The 22,434-nt window shown below is 40.3% G+C and overlaps 1 protein-coding gene across 5 annotated transcripts in view; it reads right to left on the bottom strand.

Moving 5' to 3' along the window:
• Positions 1 to 22,434, bottom strand: part of IQGAP2 (IQ motif containing GTPase activating protein 2) — a 130,047-nt gene that overhangs the window by 11,441 nt on the left and 96,172 nt on the right. For all 5 annotated transcript variants that reach the window (XM_030004394.1, XM_030004398.1, XM_030004395.1 and 2 more), the window contains 15 exons: positions 20,870 to 20,960; positions 16,182 to 16,343; positions 14,822 to 14,964; positions 13,639 to 13,809; positions 11,992 to 12,075; positions 11,228 to 11,299; positions 10,967 to 11,036; positions 10,435 to 10,643; positions 9,545 to 9,694; positions 8,598 to 8,761; positions 7,725 to 7,949; positions 6,407 to 6,547; positions 5,974 to 6,058; positions 4,072 to 4,304; positions 1,786 to 1,918 (listed from right to left, as the gene is read on the bottom strand). In XM_030004394.1, coding sequence (XP_029860254.1) covers positions 1,786 to 1,918; positions 4,072 to 4,304; positions 5,974 to 6,058; positions 6,407 to 6,547; positions 7,725 to 7,949; positions 8,598 to 8,761; positions 9,545 to 9,694; positions 10,435 to 10,643; positions 10,967 to 11,036; positions 11,228 to 11,299; positions 11,992 to 12,075; positions 13,639 to 13,809; positions 14,822 to 14,964; positions 16,182 to 16,343; positions 20,870 to 20,960 — 2,133 coding nt within the window. The remainder of the gene's footprint in view (positions 1 to 1,785; positions 1,919 to 4,071; positions 4,305 to 5,973; positions 6,059 to 6,406; positions 6,548 to 7,724; positions 7,950 to 8,597; positions 8,762 to 9,544; positions 9,695 to 10,434; positions 10,644 to 10,966; positions 11,037 to 11,227; positions 11,300 to 11,991; positions 12,076 to 13,638; positions 13,810 to 14,821; positions 14,965 to 16,181; positions 16,344 to 20,869; positions 20,961 to 22,434) is intronic.

The following is a 22,434-nucleotide window of genomic DNA, read 5'->3' as shown; positions in this document are numbered from 1 at the left end:
TGATGGAAAGACAGTGTCACCAAGCTTGACTGAAATTTAGCTACAGCAAAGCATGCACAGTAGGCAAAAATTCCAAGATTCTAAGTATTTTAAACACTGCAAGTTATAGTCAGTCATACTTTACTGGTTACTAGAAACTACTGACGACTAAAAAGCCTGTGTGCAGAAAAGAAAGGCATTTCAGACATACTTACAAGATAGAAGTGAGCATTATAAGCCCATAATCATTAACTTGTTTAAAACAAGTTTCTCTCTTACGTGCACCGGCTACCCCGCACTGTATGTAATGTTGACTACAGTACTGTGAGAACTCCTGAGAAACACTACGTGTGCTGATTAAAACTCCACCATGCTTGATGCTATACAAGCACAGAATGAAAAAGGCACTCACAGGACAAATTCTCTGGGGCAAAGGCAAGAGATACATTGGGAAGTACCAAAAACCAAGGCTGATGAATGCAACAGATCCCTCATTCCAGCTACGTCCTACAGAGGTATACAATGAAAATTAAGCTTGGGCAAGTAGCATGGGAGATGATGACTGAGGGCAGATTTGGGAATTTTTTGTGAAGCTGAGCTATGCATGACAACAGTCAAAAAGTTTATGCTTCTCCTGTTATCCAAACTCATTTTTTTTGGAGCTGTGTGACCAGAATGGAAGGTTTAATTTACACTTGCAGGGAAGGTGCAGTGGGAGAAGACAACTCAGATGAAGGCTCAGCCTCTCAGAGGAGGTTTGGTGGAAGAGGTGGCATGGGACAAGGAGGACCACCTGGTAAATATACTGCACACAGATAATGTACAGTCTTCAGACCTAATTGTTTGCTTCCTCCAGGCAGGCAAGTGTGCATAGTCACGTTATCAAAAAAGACCATCTCCTTGACCTCCTCTGTTTGGCAATTTACTGTCATTTAATTACTTCATATTTTGTAGAGTATTTTATCAGCTAACATAAAATTACATGGTAATACTTTGTCACATTAGGATCAAATAACATATTAGACATGCAACAAAACCTCTAAAAGGAATATTTGACCAAGACTAGTGTTTAAATGTAACCACTGATCATAAACATGCAGGTGTAGGTCTGCCTTAAAAAATTAAAAGCAAGTATAGGCACAAAGACAATCCAGCAAATATGTTTTTAGCAGACTAGGCTATTAGTTTTCACTCGAATAAAGCTAACTTGCAATGTGGGGTACTGGGAGTTGGGTATTCTACCTTTTCCATAGTGTATCTGACAATATTTGTGGGAGGTCCTTTAAGGGCTTTTGGGGGGGCTGTTGGGGATTTTTTTGGCTTTTGCCGGGGGAGTGGGCACGGGGAGGGGGCAGAGGCAGGGGACAGTTTGCAACCAGGAAACAGACAGTAATATTCCAGCATTAGGAGGACCACGTTGTAGACATTTAACTTACACCCTAATGAGTCATACTACAGACTGCAGTTAATCTGTTCTTTACCCACGATAAAGAACTGGCAGGATGCTACAGCTTCAGTCCTTCTAAATAAGTTAAAAATGTCACACTATATTAGAACAAAACTGTTCCTCCTTCCCATCAGAAAATGTTATATTCTGATTGTTATTCAAGGTGATGCTTTTACATGGAAGCAGTCTTCTAGGAAAAATACAATCTCATACTCAATTCCAGACCATTTCAGAGATGAACTGAAGAAATTATTTCAAAGGAAGGATGAACATTAAGCCTTCCCCTGAGATGGTTTGTTGCAAGTATTTCATAATCTATACATTTTAGTCTGTTGACTAGTATATTTTCATTGACTTACTGAATGTGTATTGATAATTTCTTCAATTGAGATATATATGACAGGTTTGCTAAGGGTCACCATATCAGAGTATTCATCGATATTGAATTTCTCCTCTGGTTCAGGAACATCACATGCTGCTTGAAAAAAATTCCTAAGATAAAATAAAAAATACTTCAATTATTGTCCCCTGTAAACTCACTTTATTTAGCCTGTGTAAAAAATGTACAATCAAGTCTTTGACATACATAATATTTCCCTTATAATCTGCAATCTACACTTATTGTTTGAAGGAAGACATCAATACAAATGACAAAGTGTTCTATCTTTCCCAGAGAGCTGGTGGAACATTGTTTTAAAGGTAATTTTTTCTCTCCTTATTCAACAAGAAGTGATAACTTGGTAAATTTTAAACACTTAGAGAAGTCTGTCTTTAATGCTCTAGACGTTATGAAAGGATTTCCACAAAAAGGCTTTCTGATTTTACGAAGGCACTTTGTAGTATGAAGTGTGCTGAGAAGAAATTATTTGAAAGAGCTGCACAAAATTACCACTTGGCCTACAAATGTTTAAAATGCTGTTACTCAGAAACCGAACTGCTCAAAATGACAGAAGATGTGGTATTTTTTCTAAATGCAAGAATCTTGAGAGGAAAAAATGGAAAGTATGGTTGAAGCATTACTTCGACATGACTAGCACGTACATGGAATGCTGAGACCTGCTTCCCAAGACAACAGTGGGTCTTCTCCAAGCTACTGACAGCTTCAGGGATGTGCACAGACAACCAAAAACCAGCAAGGTCCTCTTGTCAGAGGACCAGTTTGTTTTCCAAAGTAAGACGACCTGAACTGGAGCAGCTGGGAGAAATAGGGTTTTAGATGAGGCCTACAAGGATGCTGCAGGAGCTATCCTGCCTTCACTGTGCCAGCCCTGTGCTGTTGAGGAAGATACACATCTTGGGCTCAGAGGACCTTTAAAGTTGGTATTGGGGGGGGAGGGGGGGGGGGGAGGGGGGGGGCGGGGAAGGGCTGGGATTCCTCAGTTTGGAGAGGAAAAGCTGAGGAACAAAATCAAGTTGTACAAAATCACAGTGGTGTTGCATGAGATGCATGCAGAATTCACTCACCAAATCCCACAATAATGGGAATGCAATGAAACTAGCAGGAAAATATAATTTCAAATAAATGAAAGGAAGCACTGTTTTAACCAACAGGTAGCAAACTTCTGAATATTGCTACAGGAGGAGGTTGCGGAGGCAGATTATCTCAAAGACTTAAGAAGGGTTTGGACAAATTACTGCACAAGTCCATGAAAAGACAGTAAAAGATCTAGGCAAGGCTAGTAGCTTTTAACATAGCTAATATTGCAGTTGGAGTTGCTGGGTGAGTGCAAGAGGAACAGGCAGCTGGGAGCAGCCACCATTGACGTCTGAGGAGGGTTTAGTTAAAGTACAGAGTGCAGTCACACAGAGACTCAGTTTTGTATAAAGGTAGCTTAATTAGGAGAGGGATTCTGCCTTCTGTAGTGATCAAAGGGCCAGCTAGAATAGGCTCTCTCTTTCATTAGCATTTGTTATTCTTGCTATATCACTTTCTACCCTATTGTTTCTTCATGTTTATGTCATGCCCTTAAATACCTCAATAAACAGAATGACTAAGTTTAAGTACCTTTGTGCTCATAGCTGATCTCTCAAGGAAACCCATTATATGAACAGTGAATTTGCTTTCATGAAGGACAGACACTGAAGACAGAAGTTCTGAAAGTGAGTTTGTTGCAATACTCAACAACATTTCAAGCTAATAATAGCAGTCACCCCATAAGATGGGCAATAATCCCAAAGAACTTGTGTCCTAGAGTGTAGCAAAACATGCAATTTCCTATGACTGTGCAAGATGAAAGAATAAAATCTGCATGGAGTCTCTCAGCAAAGATGAAAGAATAAAAACAAAACCTGAAATGTCTTCCTGACCACTAAGTTTTTTCCCCAGACAGAACATTCAGCTGTCCTCCTGACCCAAAGAACAGATTATTTCTGCTGGGTAATGAGTCACTCCACACTGCTCTCACAATCTGTGTTTGCAGTACAGAAGCCTTACTGCAACCAAGCCAGCGGAGCTGATCAGTTCTCAATGCTCAAGCACAAATACAACCTGTTACTCCTGTTTCAATGTCCTCAGCAGTGAGAATTTCTCTATGGTAGATCATTTAACTCTGAGCAGGGAGTTCCTATAAACGAGGAGTTGACCTGCCTTACTCATCCTAGAGAAGAGATTTTACAGTGTAGGTATTTGTGAAGGCTTTGCTTACCTGAACTTCTGGTACGTCTGTGAGAGGTAAGTGTTCATAGATGATAGATGTTCGCTCTCTCCTTCGAAGAGTTTGTTAGAAGCAGCGTGCTGAAGGACTTTTGCCACACAACCTAGGTTCCTCCTCTGGTCAGGGTGTATCTGGCCCCCGGCTGTCATATCAATTATATCAAAACCATCAGGAGCGACAATGGCAGGGTTCATGTAGCGATAGTACAGGAGGTTGCCGACAATCTAAAAGAAAAAATTAAGTGGTCTTCCGTTTGCATACAATAATTACATTTTACAAAACATGATCAATCATTTCTACTTCTGAATTAGACCATAGGAACTCGTGCTAGAAGAATCCTTAAGACATACGTGTTACCTATGTGGCTAACTGAAAGAGCCTGTGGTCTTCTGTAAGATATGCCTCTTACAACACCTCCGCGAACATTAGTTATGGACTTTTACAAACACATTTCAATTTGGTGCTGGCTTTAGGTCAGCTAATGCAAGGCATTGAGTTGAACACAAAGACAAATACAACTCTTCTTTCTTCTAGATTTTACAAGGTTTAGGTCTAGAGGCTCATTGTCTGAAGTGCTACACATATCTGCCAGCATTTAATGCATTCATTGACAAGGGACCCATTGTTTCTCATGAGGACTGCACACAGCCATAAAAGACTAGAGAAGAGATTTTCCAAACTGCAATTGCTATAATGATGTTACACTAATTTGTATTTGAAGCCATCGACTTGCAGATGGTGGCTTCAAATCATTCCTGATCTCAGAAATGGGTAGGACTGTTCTTTCTGCAATTTGCCTCAGCTTATGTGTAGTCACCTGCGGAACTTCCAACTTACACATTTAAAGGCTTTCATTTGGGTGCCTTATGCTCCGTTTGCTACTCACTTTTTTTCATAAATTGAGCAATGCCGTAAACTATATTGCTGGAGTGGTGGACAGAAGTACCCCACAAATACTGCTTGCAAGGATTTCCAATGCATTGATAAAACACACAAAAGCAGAATTAATTTTTCAGCTGAGGATTTTAGAAGTTCTCTAGGCACCAGGATATATATATATATTTATTTTTAAACACTGAACAGTATCATTTTGAAGACTAATAGGGAAGTCCTATTGAAATGAATACCTTGTAATTTTAGAACCATTTCATTAAACACTAATGAAAGCATCTTTATTGAAGTGCAAATAGTTCTAATTTGAGATAGTTGTCAGTCTCTCAGATGGCTGGAAGGCTCATGGAACAATTCTCCTAAGCCCTCTGATGAGGCACCATGGCTGTGGTAGGTTAGCAATGGCCAGTATGCCAGTATCATACTTATCACTTGCACTTTATTTTTCAGTCTGAACAGATCTCATTCCCACAAATTTTACAAGAAACTTAAATAACTAATGTAATGATCTACTTGCAGTTCATTTTTAGAGCCCTTTCTGATTGTATTTAAATTACAATATTAATGCAATTTTTTTAATATATTATTCTTTAATACATTAACAACTTCACCCAACCAACAACAACAAAAAAAAAAAAAAAGAAAAAAAAAGAAAAAAGACCAGTGTTCTCCATGAAATTATTGCTGGTGGTAAGGACCATAGTACAAAACCAAAACCCAAGATGACTCAGATAAACTCCAACCTTTTAAGAACAGTTACTGTTCAAAACAGGTTGAGCTTCCTCTTCCATAAGAATTGCTGAGCATCCAGATTAAGATAGCTAGGTTGTGGCACCAGAGTTCCCTTCCCCTCCCCTTCCACCACCACTTTGCCACCCAAGGAGTGCCAAGTTTCTTCAGTAAATGCTGATGTTCTCAGTTCCTTAGAATGCTTAGTGTCAATGAAAATCCCCTTTGGCATTAAAAGAACAAGCTGCTGGCAGTTTGCCCTCAGAAGTCTACCTTTAATAGTTCATCTTCTGTTGCATCTGGGAATTTCTCATGGAGTGAGCTCTTCAGAACTTTGGCTATATATCTCATTCCATAACTACGTGTAGAACAGATGAAAAGGAAAAACATTGGAAAGACTTAGATGAAACACACACACATACACAAAATCATTCTCGTCAGCCAAGTTATTGGCTTTTCCCCCAGCCACTTAAAACACAAAACAAGATTATAATGGAAAATACAAAAAATTGCAAGTACAGGGAGACATACACCCGGCTTCTAAAGCAGAGTAGGCATGGAGAAACCACTCCCTCTACTGGGGAAGTCATTCAAGAGGCACGTATCGCAAGCCATGTAACTTGAAAGGATCTCCATCACTCAGTTTCAAGTGAAGCTTCACTGTGCACATGAACTGCAGCTTGGAGAATCCTAACTCAGCACTTACGGCATCATATTGAGAGAAGAGAATATGGACGTGAGAACTTTGTCAGTTACTGCTCGCAAACTCTGAATCGATGATTCCAGTTTATTGACCACTTCTGTGTGTGTTAATGCTTGTTCTGTGGTTACATCATATGGCAATTTGCTGCAAAGCAAACATATTAAATCAAGCTAAACATATTTGAGAATAAAATACTTTTTTTTTTTCATAAGGGCCATCAGTGAACAGAAAAAAGTGTCAGAGAAATACAGTTGAAGTTGTCTAAGTAACAAAAGTCTCCGATGCATTAGTGTCATGGTTTAACCCCAGCCAGCAACTAAGCACCAGACAGCAGCTCACTCGGGAGGGAATCAGAACAGTAAAAGTGAGAAAACTCATGGGTTGAGATAAAGACAGTTTAATAGATAAAGCAAAAGCTGCATGTGCAAGCAAAGCAAGACAAGGAATTCATTCACCACTTCTCCTCGGCAGGCAGGTGTTCAGCCATCCCCAGGAAAGCAGGGCTCCATCACGCATAACGGTTACTTGGGAAGACAAACGCCATCACTCCAAACATCCCCCCTTCCTTCTTCTTCCCCCAGCTGTATATGCTGAGCCTGATGTCATATGGTCTGGGATATCCCTTTGGTCAGTTGGGGTCAGCTGTCCCGGCTGTGTCCCCTCCCAACTTCTCGTGCCCCCCCCCAGCCTGCTCACTGGTGGGGTGGGGTGAGAAGCAGAAAAGGCCTTGACTCTGTTTAAGCACTGCTTAGCAATAATTAAAACATCCCTGTGTTATCAACACTGTTTTCAGCACAGATCCAAAATGTAGCACTATCCCAGCTACTATGAAGAAAATTAACTCTATCCTAGCACAATTATCTTCCTTTTTTTGGAGAGGAGCCGTTTGTTTAGGTGGGGGTGCACAGGCCATCACTTGCACCTTCCCTTAATTACAAAAAGGGAATCCTAACTTAAGGCATGCATCTCCACATCCCAGTCCCAGCATAGCTCCTTAAAAGCCTGGGACAATACTAACATGCTGTTATAAAACCTGGGAAAAAGGCTATAAATTCTTCCATGGCATGGTCTACTACACTTGTAAAGATTAAGTAATTGACTATGGAAGTTCATGACCAGGAAAGTGATGCCTTTGCTGTTCAGAACAGGTTAAAGTACCTGTTTTTCAAGAACTTCCCCCAAAAAACTCTCATTGTGCTGCAGGAAGATGGGGAAGGGATACATGGGCACAATGCAGTTTGTCAGAGAAGGAAAGGGAGAGCAGAACTGAGGGATCCCTCAAGTATTTAAGTGGCACAATATGTCCAGCTTCCTCACTCACCTAGCCTCACCGGACTGCATTTCTAGCTGGTTTACCCATGATTTGTACACGTTCACAGGACTAGTGTTGATTATGAGGGACTTGTCCTCCATGATCTCCTTCACCACTGGGGCCAGGAGCTGGCGCAGAGTGTTCTGTCCACGAGCACCTCGATTGAAACTGACGACCATCTTAATGACGGTGGGGTTTCCAGTAACGATATCTTGTATCTGGTCTACCTTAGAGCTATATCAAGAACAGAAGGGTTCTCAGACATGAGTTATGTATGCAGTTATCTATGTTTTCAAAAGCCACACTTTTAAAAATTACCCTATTTCTATGTTGAAACATGTTTATACAGTCTATTCCTTAGGCTTTCAGTTAAAACAAGATTATAGAAACTACTACCTGAATCCTATATGTGTTATAATAAAGTCCCTAGAACATAGCATAGTTAGTGACAGCTAATATATACCTGTTTCAGGCCCAAATACCTGTTCAGCAAATACCTGTTAAGGGCATAAAATAATATTTTATTGTTTCAGGATAAGCCACCACTCTCCACTTATAGAATATATATTTACAAAGAGAAAGAAAAGACTTTCTCCACCCTTAAATACTGAAGCACAAAAGCAAGAACCCCTAGTGTCTATTTTTTTCAAGCAATTTTTTCATGTAAAAATACTGTCCACCATTGAAAGACTTTTTTTCTGAACTGGAAATAGTTTGACTTAACAAATAAGTTACCCTGAAAACAAATTTCCCTAGTAACAAAAATATGTATACAATTTTACAGCAGTTTAAAGATTAACCATGAAATTCTTTTAGGTATGAAGTATTAATTGAACAGTCTGCAACACAAATTAACTAAAGTCTTCTTGTGAATGCACGTACTTTATCTCCTCTTCTAGAGCAGTTTTGAAGAGTTTGAGAAGCAGATATTCTTCTCGTTGATTGGAGGCATAGTTGTATAGAGTGAAGATGACCGTATCCATAAACTTGGTTGATTTGTTCTGTGGCATCTGGAAAATCAGCTTCGCCAGATACATAGGATTAGTCTACAAAACAAATAAATGACTTAAATGCTATTGTCTAGGACAAACTGCCCCCACTTGGGGGGCAGCTCTCTCTACATTTCCAATATATGTTGATTCCCATATATGTCACTTTTCCACACTGGCTTGACTTTTTTTCCAAATCCTAATGCATAAGAAACACTGAATACCGCACAATTAGATATCTGTGAGTAACAGTAGTAAAGATTTTATTTGTAGTCTCTGAACAGTACCTCTGTGCATCAGGTCTATGTGCCCAATGACAGTGACAGTTTACCAGATGACAATGGCCATCTACCAAGAAGACACTGCATATTACATGTCCACTTAAGTATTAGAAGGCATCTGCCCTGGGAAGATCTGAAATTCTTCTGGAAAAACTTCAGCAAGATGAGATAAAAAAAGCACAAGAACAGATGCATTATGAGCTGTCAGCTGCATAGCAGACAGCTTCCTTTCCACCACATATAACGCACAGTAATAGTGACAGTAATTTACATAGACTAAAAGACATGTGGAGGAAAACATTTCCCTCTGGCTTCAGTACAGACTGAAGTTATTCTCAAGAAAAAAACCAGCTATATTTCTTGCACAGTTTAAAGACAGCAAGGATTTTCTCAGTTACAGGAAATATTAGAAGTTGATCACAGTATTTGCTGCAGCCTGCATATTACTTTGGAAATCTTTTCATAATCATTACTACAATCACTAAAACAAAGCAAGCAATATATTTCTAGTTTTTCTTTAGCAATTTGCTGCCGTGTTGATTTTTACAGTAAGATTTACCTGTAAAAGGTAGAATAAATGTTGATAGGCCTCCAGTTTTTTTCTTCTCTCTTTACTCAAACCTTTGATACCCTGTTTGTCAACCATAACCATCTCTTCCAGCTGACTTTTGCTCTTTTTGTTAAGTTTCTTACTGTGCAGTACCACATCCTGCAGACAGATGATCAAAAGTCTAGATTATATAGTCACAAAAAAGGCAAATCGGAAAAATTGCCATTTTCCCAACCATGTTAAATGCAATATTCCTCCAAGGGCCTTTATTAGCAACTTTGTGTATTTTGCTGTTCTATTCACTAGCCAGTCTTTTGAACATCTTTACCTTGTCACCAGTATGGCTTGCCAACAATGACCATCCGGGAAACCTGATGTCACGTACAGACTCATTCGTCATTTAGTTAACAATGACCAAACTCTCAAATATGATCAGAAGTCTACTCCATTCTACCACAGAAAAGATGCTTAAAATCTGCCAAGCAATTACTGTTGTCCACAAGTAGCAAAACAAAGCATTACATTCAGTAGCAAACTGACATACCACTCAGGACAACAGAACAACCTCTACCACAAGGTATTTTGACAAGATTACTTAAGACACACAAAGTACTTAATATACCAGGACCATTTTAACTAATTGAGGGTGACCAAGCACTGGCACAGGTTGCTCAGAGAGGTTGTGAAGTCTCGACCCTTGGAGATATTCAAAAGCCATCTGGACATGGTCCTGGGCAACTTGCTCTGGGTGGCCCTGCTTGAGCAGGGGGTTGGACCAGATGAATACCAGAGGTCCCTTCCAGCCTCAACCATGCTGTGATTGTGTAATCCTGAGCTCCTTCAACACATAGAAGTGCTCAGTGCATACTACCAAGGGAGCCTGAACAGAGCATACTGACCTGAAGAGTGATTCTGTTTTTCACCAGCAGTCCAATCTTTATATCCATTAAGTTCAAGTCCTTCTCCAGCTGTTGATTGGATCGAATTTTTGTAACCACTTCTTCTCTTAACCTTGTTACTTCTAGTTCTTCTTGAAAGTCTAAGTCACTTTGGTCCAAGAGGTAGGCAAATTTGCGCAGGACAGTCAAGGGCGGATTTTCAGCACCAACTACAGTTGAAGTAAATAGGCTTATTAGTTGACATAATACTGAACACCCCTAAAACCCTCCAGAAACTGATCAGTGTGCAGAAAATTTTGGAACTGCAGAGAGAAGTTTATGCCCATTAGAGCAATATTTTTGTCACACTGTGTAAGCACAGCTATCCAAAATAGTTTCATCTGCAAAGCAATTGGTCTACAAACACTTGCACCTGTTTTTGAAGGGGAATAGGAGACTGAGAAATCCCAGGTGAGTTTTTAAAAAAAGAAAAAAAAAAAAGACTGAACACAGTAACACCTCAAATATACAACATTCAACTGTTACCACTTACTTAGTATTCTGTAGTCCTCCCTGGCTTTGTTTGCTCTGAGAAACGCTTGTATCTTCACAATTTCATCATTCTGGAAGGGACAAAGATTAGGCAAAGGAATCTAGTTATGACACATCTGTGCTCAGCAACACATTGCAGAACCTGCACCCTCTTTCCTGAGGTTCCCAAAACTGCCCATGCAGTCATATTACCCTATTTTAACATGCAGTCATACTACCCTATTTTAATGCTTCATGTTCAAAATGGAGAAAAAGGACTTACATGATCCTTGAAGTATTGCAGCCGTTTCCTATAAGCTCTCTTTGCTAGCCACATTTTGACCCATGACTGAATCTGAAAATTAAATAAAATTAAACAAAAACTTAACAGATACTCCACACACTGTTGTGCACATGTGTTTTAAACTCGCTTCTGACAGTTCTTTTCTGCAGGCATGCTGTTCTGATATGCTCGGGGCCATAGGTGACTGTACTGGGCTCTCACAGTCCAGTGACCAGATTAATGGGCTTCAACTGAAATAGCAAGTTGAGTTCAAGGCTCTACCACCCACATGTAGTATTATCTTTGGAAGTAATTTCTACCTTCAAGCCTCAGCTCTCAGTTGTAAACCAGTCTCCTTCAGAGACAGGAGATCAATATCCCATCTGCGATCTACGATCTACTCATGACATAGTATCCCATTAGCATCTCAGAAAAGTGAGCTTTTCAGATAGATTTGACAGCTTTTAATGGAATAATAACACACTGTCAGCTCAAATGTTTTCTAATTTAGTATTATGGAAAGGGAAACATAAGGAAATCTCTATTATGAGCCACCCAAGTTCAGCACAGCCTGGTAGAAGTCAAACACAGAGCTTCCAAGAAGCAATTTCCTTAAGTTGTCAGTTAAAGAACTTTCAACGCCATGCAGATTTCTGGAGTATAAGACCATCCAGTTTGTGTTCCTAGTCTCTGATTCCCAGGTGGTAGAGGACCAAGCCAAGGGATAAAGCATACTCAGGCCCCAAAACACAGTGGGATCTTACCTTAACAATAGAAGCAACATTGCCTTGAAGCACCTTTAATCTGTCAACATAGCTTTTCCTTTGTTTGAATCCTTTCCAGAAAGCCTATTTTATAAAAGGCAGGAGATCATTATTACTAATAAGAAACTAACACTTATTAAAATCTACATGCATACACTAAAATCATTAACAGTGTTTATCTTATAGAGAAAAATTTTTGCCATTGTGGCAAAAAGATAACTAAGGTATAAGTAAGCTTGCCTCCATATTTTTAAGGTGCACCGATACATTTCATGTTAATTTTGGCCAATCTCGGCACAAACATTTTGTTGTCCAATGTAATTTCCTTCCCTCCCCTGAAACCGTCCTTACTCTTATCACCACTACACCCACATCCTTTAGCATCCCAGTCACTGGTTTCAACCCACACAGGGAAGAATCTGCCAGCTCTTGCCCATTACATCCAAAAGCTGTCCCCTACCTAGCCGAACCCCCATTGTTCTTGGCCTGACCTCCTTCCCAAGTCTCTGGTCTTTCAGAGTCACTCAGGATCATCTTGTACCACAGATAACCTCCCTGTTCCCTCACTTGGCACCCCCTTTGCTAGCGCAGAAGCAAACTTTTGGCAAGGAACCCAACAACAGGGATAACACAAACTCTCACTGCCTTTACCATATTTTGCCTTTCATCTCTATCCAGCCAGTGACACCAGCCTTGTCCTCTACTTGTTGTCTTTTCACAAGTCATTTATATTTTAATGCCCATAGAACACAATCAGAGAACAACTTCATTTACATACATTTCTCCATATTTTGGAACCTGTTCACAGACCCTGAATTTCTCAAAGAACAATACAGTCCTGTACTGGGCTCAGACACCATGCCAGAAAATGAAAAGCCAATCCCAATGATAGCTGCTGAATTGTTAAATTAAGTTACTCTAAACTAAAAAAATCAGTTGTACATTCTTCTATAATTTGGGGGGTGGGTGGGGCTGGGGTATTGATTGGTTGTTTATCAAGGCTAGAATAAATTTCTTCTAACAAGAGGTGGTTATTTCACCATTTAACACCAGCGTGCATGCATTTGTCAGTGTTCACACCCTCAGCAGAAAGTTTCCTTTATACTCCTTTCGGAGTTCAGCATACAAAAGGTATCCAAAAAATATTGCCAGAGCCTGAGAACACCAGGGCAGCTGCCGCTCCCTACCCAGCTATGACTTCATGGAGCAGAGGCAAACCACTTCCAAGTGGGGATAGTCCAGAAAGGAATGTATTTCTTAAGTCATGCTTTGCCAAGGAATTTTTGCTTCAATACTCAACAAATATCTTCTGATCTTGTACTGTGCATAGTTAGGTGTACCACTCAAAACTTGAGCACCTCAAGATAAAGCCAGGGCTATGTATTTCTGAGCTTCTCCCACTGAAGTAACTTAGACTGAAGGTGGGCATGATCCATTCTTTAAAAACTGGATATTTGCTATTTAAAAGCACAATTACTCCAACAAGGACAAGAACATATTTGCGGATGTAGACGTTTGAACTGCTGCTAATGAAAACAGGGAGACAGACCTATTTGAGGATTGTATCAGTGGTAGTAATCAGCCACATCAACTGTCGCATGCAGAAAGTTGCCCAAGTCTTGTTACCTTCTTTTTCTAGAACAATACCTGTATTTTGATGGCAGATGGTTCCTGGTTTTGAAGGTATGCTTTTCTCTCCTGATAATTTTTTCTGACTAAGAATCCCCTTGCTCGGGCTTGCAGCTGAACAATCAGACTTTCATTCGCAAGCCACAGCTGCTGTCGATTGTAATCTGCTGTAACTTGCCCAACAATGCTCTGTTAAGAGATCATAGAAAAAGGTGATTTTTAAAAGGTGATTTAAAAGCAAAAAACCTCAAGCCAAAACGATCCTGGAATTTGGTCTGTATTCTCTCCATCTGTACAGCTTATATTCATCCTACCCAAGCCCCTCTGATTTACCCCTAGATTTTAATCAGTATGAAGGAAGAGCTATTTTGCTACCACTGAATTTTACATGAAGGTTAACTGAACTGCTTTCAAGCCTCAGTTATTCAGCTGGATATGCTAGTTTGAGAGAGTTTTTTTTATGCTTTAGGAGTGTTCTGCTTTCCTAATACTTACAAGTTTTTTGCAGAAGTCAGACACCAAGAAATACTAGCTGAATTGGGGAGCTCTCTACAGAGAAGCACACTCAAGTATTGCTGCAGTCAGAATTTCAGAAGGACCTACGCTATGACTTGAGCTGTTTGTACAGCAGAGTAAACCTGTAACCTAGATGGGCTGCATCAGAATAAAAAAACAAATTGTGCAGAAGCTTGTGTGATCTACTTTGTTCCAAGTTATATTTCATGCTAACACAAAACTTATACAATAAGAGAGTTTAAGTATCACACTCATCCTATTGAACTTGAAGATACAAGAATACTGTCAGATAATTGGGTTTAAACATAAAACGGTGCTTCCACCTGCCCCCAAACACATCATGAAATTCCTTGTCATAGGCCAATGCAAAGTGCAAATGATATAACAGGATATGAAAGCAATCAGACTTTCCTCCATCAGTGTCTGCTGGTGGCCATTTAAAGGAACGCTGTAACTTCCAGTTAGGAAGTCCCTGAATTATTGTCAGACATCAGGCAGGACGCTGTGCTATCACTGTCTGCTTAGACTTAAGTTGCTGCTCTTGTCAGAAGCAGATACTGAACTAAAGTGGTCTTCAGTGTCACCCAGCACAGCCTCTTCCCCTAATATTGCCATGCCTTGCTATCTCTCTCTCTCAAATGTTTATGCTGCATTTGCAATAAAAGCAAATGTTTCAGCCACCTACCTGGATTTCTTCACCAGTTAACCATGAAGTTTTTGGTACAACTCCTTCAGGGGCGACACAGGTACCTTCCTCAGTTTCTGCATTGTAATAGTAATCATACATGTTTTTCATTACAAGTTTAATCCATGGACTTTCATTAGAACCTAAAACGAATACATACCATTAGTATACATTTGTGCCCTGTTACACTGAAAAATTATAGCTCTCCCTACCCATTTCCCATCTCTACCTTTGATATAAAGACATTTTACATGCAAAGCCACTACATATCTTGGCCAGTGTGTAGTAAGGATGTTTTCAAAATATCCTGTTAGGGGGATCAGGATCATTCTTCTAGAACGAAACAGCTACAAGGTTAGCACAGATCCACTGCTGGCTTCTCTAAACCCCAACCTGCCAAGTTAGTGCTTGCTCCTGAAACAGCGTGTGCTATGTCTTCCACCATCACTCACATAAACGGAACTGAGAATGTTTATAAAAAAATGTTGTTCTTGTCTTCTGGCCAAATGCTGGCCTTATTGACACTTAGCTCACACAGGACATTTCCTATATCCACATCATTGTCTTGTTTAGTGCTTTGGTAAACAAGGCTGTATCCTGACAGGCAGGAAAAGCCTCATTTCCTCATGGACAAAAGGCCCGAAGGTAAAGCTGATATGGTCAGTTGTGCAAAATGCCCTCTCGAAACTCATGTTGCAGGATGAAACATGCCCATCTACTGAAGAAAGCGTACTACATTGACGGTAACTTTTTTTTTTTTTAATTGTTAGCTAATCTTGACTGCATTAGCTATCACCAGCTTGCAGCTCTAACATGACAAAACATCCCATCGTCTTGCTATGGGCAGATTCTAGCACCAGCTTTTGCTGACACCTGCTGCTCTGGCAATGCACAGGGACCATAAATGGGCGATGGACACTCTGGCAGAGCCTGGCTTGATCTTTGACAATAACATGTAAGGCTGAAGTGTGCAGCCTAACCCTTCTCTGCATTGGGTAACAGAAAAAAAGAGAAAAATGGGAGAGTAATATGGTTTTCTGAGAGGATGGACTAGTCTATTGACAGTCACAGAGAAGCTGCCCTAAATTCACTCAGAGGCTAGTTTGAGGCTCTAGAAAGTCTTAGCTAGACTCTGGAAATAGCTAGACTCATTTCTTAGCCTGTACTGTGGTCTGGATGATGCGTGCAACAGTTCGTCATGTAAAAAGCACTTGGGCATGTATAACATTTCTCAAAAGATTTAAAACCAGCAACTGTCTTCCTCAGTTTACAGTGATTTTAGGTAAGCCTTCTGTGCTAGTTTTCCAGTTGCCTCAGTGATATGGAGACGTGGAACTGTCCTGTTCAGGAAGGTTTTTACCTTCTACAGTTTTCAGGTTCTTGGCTTCAGAGAGGTTCCTGAAATAGGTTTCAGCACACTCAGGAATGACTCGTAATCCAAACTTGGACTGCAGTAGCATCAGGATTGGCTGTGAATCACCCTTCTCCAAGCTCTTGTTAATCATTGATGTTCCAACAGCCACTAGGGTAAAATAATGACATAGAAAATTGAGTGGTTTATACTCTATGTACCCACAACTCTAGCCTCCAACAACTTTGATAATGGACTTCTAAGGCTGGCACACACAGACAACATGACATACACAGCAATTCAGTGCTTTGCTCGTATGCAGCCTCCTTCATGCTTGTAAGGACAAGTATTTCAGAGAACAGCAAGCTTGTTAGATAGAAAGCGTGCACTCCACCCAGGCTGGGCTGCAGCTAGAGCACAACTGAGAGCGGTCTGAGGGCATAGCTGCTCCCCCATCAAGAGACACACCAGATGACACCAGGGTAGAGGTTGAGGACAGCAGGTATCCCCCACTCAGCCTTCCCTAACAGACAGGCCATCATCTGCTGATCACTAGGGAGCCTTCTAGAGATGCATGAAGTCATTAGGTTACAAGCTGTAAACATTCACTTCTACTGTACAAAATGGGAATAAAAACTGATTGCCTTGCGCAAAGTCTTGCAACACTAACAGCATCCTAGCTGGGATCCTGAAGCAACCCTTTCTTGTCCTCACCCCCTGGGAGCTTGTTTAAAGCTGATGCAGCAAATTCATGCCCTAAAGTTTGCCAGAGGTGCAGCTTTTGCTTCCAGGTCACATAAAAGTGCCCTGAGAGGTGATGCTGTGAAGCGTGTTCAAACTTGAGGTTATATGACGTTACCCATACTCTGATTCAGGACTTCCTAAGTGTCCTTTGCTTTGTGCAGGTCCCACCATCACAGAAGGAGCTGATACCACCATACCTGACAGCATGTAGCAGCACACACCACTTCAAAGCACCTTACAAACTAGAGGTATATGCTGCTTTAGAAACTGCTGCTCTGGTCTTTAACGGTGCTCCTTCACATCTAAATTCAAGATCTATGCACAGAAGAACAAGTGAATAGACATATGGCTAGCAAATATACATTATATACTGGTTTAAGTGAACCTGGCTACCTTTGTATCCCACAGCTGCACTTCATGCTGAAACACCAAACACTTTTCCGTCTCTTGCGTATATCCAGATCAATACAAAAAAGGTCCCTCCCCACACTCAGTGCCCTGCCTACACAGAGCTGACCCAAAAGGTTCTCACTATCAGGAGCCTACATACAGAAGGTACTGCATGAGGCTGAGCTAGCAGGAGAGCATTTCAGCAGGAGAAAGTTTTTCTTTGTGGTTAGTTTGACTAAGGTGGAATGGGTAACTTTGGCTAGACAAGAACAGATCAATCTCCAAATACCTTGGCAGACAGCTGAGAAACAAAGTGAACACACAACACCACACCACCACCACCATCTGAGTTTCTACCAGATAGCATCCTGCTATTTTTCTGTGCTTTGAAACAGACCCCTGCCAAGCACGCATGTGCTCCCCATGAGACTAGAAATGACTTTGTAATGCAGCTGTGGTATCGCGATGCTCAGGCATCTGGCCTCAGCAGCAAGGAAGCAGGAAAAACTGGGAAGCCACATATTACCAGCTTGCTGCTGCTGGCCCAGGTGGCTTTGGGGGCTCAGCCCTATCCGTACACAGTACCATGTGCTTCATCAACAGTGGTTACCAGCGTTTGAATGCTTTTCTTCCTCCTTTTCATCCTATAGTTACAGGTGCTGGAAGCTATTGTTATAAAGACAAAAGAGCACACAACCTAGCTGAGAGTTGTTTCTGTAGGTACCTCTGCTGCCTGGCTTTTCCTCATCTTTTAATTAATTACGCTTTTATTTTTGAGGGAAAATGTAAGAAAAATATTTAGTAGGGAAAAAATCCAATTCAACAGAAATTATTCTTTCCATTGAAGTGCTAGCAATTAGTACTGCAGCTGTTGCTCTAAAGAAGGGCCATATGAACCCTGTAAAATTACAAGTTAAACGGAGCTCAGCCATCCTTAGGTGCAGGAGAACTGTGGGCTCCAGTCTGCCCCTGCAGCTGTTGGGATGCCAGTACCAGACCACACTCTGAAGGGCTCTTTTCCACACCCATCCTCCCTTCAAACAGCTGTGATACGCAAAGATGCAGCTGTCTGGTCTGATAAGCCTGAACTCTCAACAGGGCCAAAGATCATCTTTTTCCTATAACATGGACTCTCTCATGACAGATCCTGCTTTGACAGATGGACTCCTCCTCTGCAAGACTAAGGTCAGTATTTCTGTCTATTCCTGAAGGCTATACAGCTGATATTTGGCCAACCTCATTTTGTCCTCCACTTAGATAAGGAGTACAATGGTTGGACTGATTCAAGATGTGAAGCAAGGCAATGCAAACTGCACAGCAAACACCACAAAGAATTAGGAAGCACACCAGCATTTACTGAACACGTCTTCCTAAATGAAGATACAGAGTCCTTCACTGACAGGGAAGACAGTTTGTAAAAGCCTTTTAGAATTTTAATACTGTAGTATTTAATATTTATACAAGGCATAAAAACTAGTTTGGAAGGAATCAAGACTGTTTCAGTAGAGCGGCCGGTACCTTCTCTTATTTTGGTGCTTAGTTTATTGCCATTACTGCAGCAATCTCAAAAATACACTTTGTTCTGACTAAAAAATAAATCTTTGGCTGCCTTGCAAAAGTCTTGGAGTGGGACATGGGGAGTTGTTTGCCTTTCAAAAATAGCATCTCTAAGATAGATCAGAATAGAAGTTCATTTCCAAGTTGTGATAAAACTAAACTTTAAGTTTAGCCTACATGTACAAAACACACTAACTTCCTGAGTCAGAATGCGTTTGTTATAGGAAGTATCAGGTTCTGTGCTGTGGGGAAATTTTAAATCTCAGTTTTTAGCTGCAGAAATCTTAGAGCTTTTCTGAAGAATGTGCTGTGCTGACACTGCCTCCTTTCAATCCAGAGGGCAGAGTACAGGAGATTAGCAGTTATTTCCACAAGTGACTTGTTAAAACAGTTCTACTGATCATCCTTGATTGCGAAGAGCTGTGCATTTACTACAAACACAGATCATATGAAAAGGTTTTACTACAACTAGCTCGTGGATGAAGCTGGAGCAGTGGCCTATCATTAGCAACATTGTATGGTATTGGTATATAGATAATGCTGTGCTAATTTCTGCGGGCCATTTATGAGGTATATTCTTAATGCTTTTACACCAGTGGACACAAACAAGGATGTTTTCAAGTTGCTCTTTAGCTTTAACTTACATCCGTTCATAAGCTATGCATTTCCTTCCCTTCTCTACGCTCAGATATTTCCTCATGCCTCTAGGCAGCATTGATGGGAAGCCGGTTTTGTCCACAAAAGAAGGTATCAGCACTCCTGAGTACAAGAGCTCCTTTGGGACAATATGTATGCGTGTGACCCGGTCTCAGAAAACACAAGTCAGGTGCTTTTCACTGCAGATGCATGACTCACAAAATACTTCAAGTGTCTTCAGTGTATCTGACTGGTTACATTAAGACTGTTAATTGATTAAATAATTTCTAAAGTAACAGTAACACTAAATGCAATGTTTCTGTAGCAGGGGTAGAAGATTTTGTAATAGCTAGCTGTGTTTGTTTTCTTCCACCCACAACTTCCCAAGCACTAACTACTGACATAGCCTGCCTATAAGTAAACAGGCTGCCGCACTGCACTAACGAAAGCTGAATGCAGCACTGCAGGAATGCACCTACTTCAGCAGTTGTATTCACAAGCTCTTAGGGTGCAAAAGAAGGCGACACTGACTCACCAAAGCCAAGTCAAGCAGAAGGTGAACCAATACCCAATGGCAAGCTAACAGCCTCAGCTGGTCAGTGCTGGCCCCAGGCAGGAACAGGTAGGGATGTTACCGTGTTCTCCAGTGTGCCCCATACACCCAGCTACTTTTGCTTCTACATTACTTGCCCAACTTTATTTTCATATTATGAATATTTTTTAAAAATTATTATATTCAATCCAAACTTTGACAGAAGGTGTTGAGTGCATCCAGTACAAAATGCTCTGACAAGCCTCAGCTTTTTTCCTACAGATTTCCTCCTCTTTACAGATTGGAAGACCATGCACTTCCCCAAAAAGCCCGAGTACTCTTTTGACACTACTTTTAAAGTTAACATGTTCCTATTATTTTTTGTTAGCACTTAATAGAAGGCATTATAATAAAATAGGAATAACCGAAGTTGTAAACATATAAGAATTTGCTCTTAAAACATGCATCAAAATTTTAGTCTTACATAAGCAAAATAAGCTCCTGAACAGTATATTCCTTCTCATTCACATATGCTTCTGTTTCACCAGCTATGTGAAGATATACTGACACTAGAAATCTTGGTCATGATGTTAACCTATATAACCAAATCCACTAAATTATTAGCCAAGCCTTAAGGATTACCACTTTAGATAAAACCAATACCACCCCCGGAGATCTAAGTCACCCTCATTTCAGCATGATAAAGAACACGCATTCATTTCTTTTGATGTATTTAAAGGGCTGCTATACTTCCCTGAAGTGGAAAAAAAAATTTACCAATTTCAGTTTTTCAAGACTAATAAAAACAAGAGCAATGCAGATGCAGGTTAATGCTTACAGATTGCCACTTCTTTTATATTGTTATTGGCATCACTGATTCCCTTTTGTATTTCATCCAGCCACAGAAGCTCTGATTCATCTTGGGATTCCTGGAAAAAAGATACAGAAAAGCCTTGAAAAAACTGAATTATAACAAAAGTTGTCTGAATGTACTGATGGAGCTCCAATATACAATCTACTATTGCAAAACCCTTAGACACTAAAAAGAATTTGACTGTTTAAAATCAGCAATAAAACACGTTCATATTTTATTTACTGACTTGAATAAGCTCCTGTTCAAATACAAAGCTCTGAAAGTTTTCATGTATAGAAGACACCATACTGCTAAAGATCAATAAAAATTTTGAGCAAAGCTAGAAATGTTTTCATTTCCATGATGCGTAGGCAAAATAATCTGACTGTCAAGTAAAACCACACATTATCAGGCAGCACTGTGATAGCTGCATAAAGATGCCAAAGCAGAAGACTGCAGAAGGCTGGTTTGCTTTCAGAATCCTTATTTGGAAAGGATCCACGTGTACATCTGAGTACACATTACATTAGAAAATAACAGCAAAAACTGTCAGAGGAAGACAGCTCAGCTTTAGTAATGATGACTTAGCTCAGGTGGAAAATGTTTCAGGAATTAAGCAGCAGAGCAGGTCTCACTATTCCTACAGGCTAACAATGCATGGCATTAAACCCAAGTCAAAATAGAAGGTGCAGGGAAGGGGGCTCAGCATCCCCACCAACCAGCCCTGCTTTGGCTGCCCAGGTTCACAACACTTCAGCTGAGAAAATAGGGTTTTGGAGCTAACGTGACATTTAAAATGTAATGAAGTAGGTGGGGCAACAAAATTCATTCTGAAGAGGAAAGAGGAGTGCCAGGTCTATAATAGACTAATGATGAGAGAAATTGGAATGTATTCGATAAAGATCTAGGAGTATATACACACAAATACTTCAGGAAAAAAAAACCAAACCAGAAACTCTCTCAAGCTAAAACAGTGTGGATAAAGAACCAGCTTCACAATGAATATCCCTGGTTTTGCACCCAACTCCAGGCCAAAAATCCAACAATTCTGTTATCTGCAGAAATTACAAAGAGAAGGCAGGGTTAAAAAACCCTAAAGACAGACTCTTCAGTTTGCATCATATATGTAAACAAGGTAGCAGAATATCTAAATAAAATCAAGTAGTGTCAGGCAATCACATAACAGTGGACACACACCGCAAGTTTTTCTAAGAAGAAAGTTAAAGTTAACACTTGGGAGAGTGTATACTAAATTCCCAAACTAAAGCTGACGATTTTGAGAAAAGGATTGAGAAACTGAAAAGAATTCCTTATCTGGTATCCAGCTTTTACACACTAAATACAAAAACAGACACAAATACTGCTCTGGAGCCAAGTACAGCTTATACCGAGCCTCACTGCTAGCTTGGAAGCCAGACTGAGACTTGGACTAATTTTGTCTGCTGAAGCAAGCTGTTGTTATTTGTCATTCAAGGAAGAAGAAAAAAAAAAAAAATGAAGGCAGAGAAAAAGGAAGGGATCAACAAAACACTAGATGAAAATAGGGGAAA

This window comes from Aquila chrysaetos, chromosome Z (assembly GCF_900496995.4).
Source record: "Aquila chrysaetos chrysaetos chromosome Z, bAquChr1.4, whole genome shotgun sequence".
Taxonomy (NCBI): Eukaryota; Metazoa; Chordata; class Aves; order Accipitriformes; family Accipitridae; genus Aquila; species Aquila chrysaetos.
Note: the sequence above shows the minus strand (reverse complement) of the source record. Positions and strands in the feature narration are given on the sequence as shown.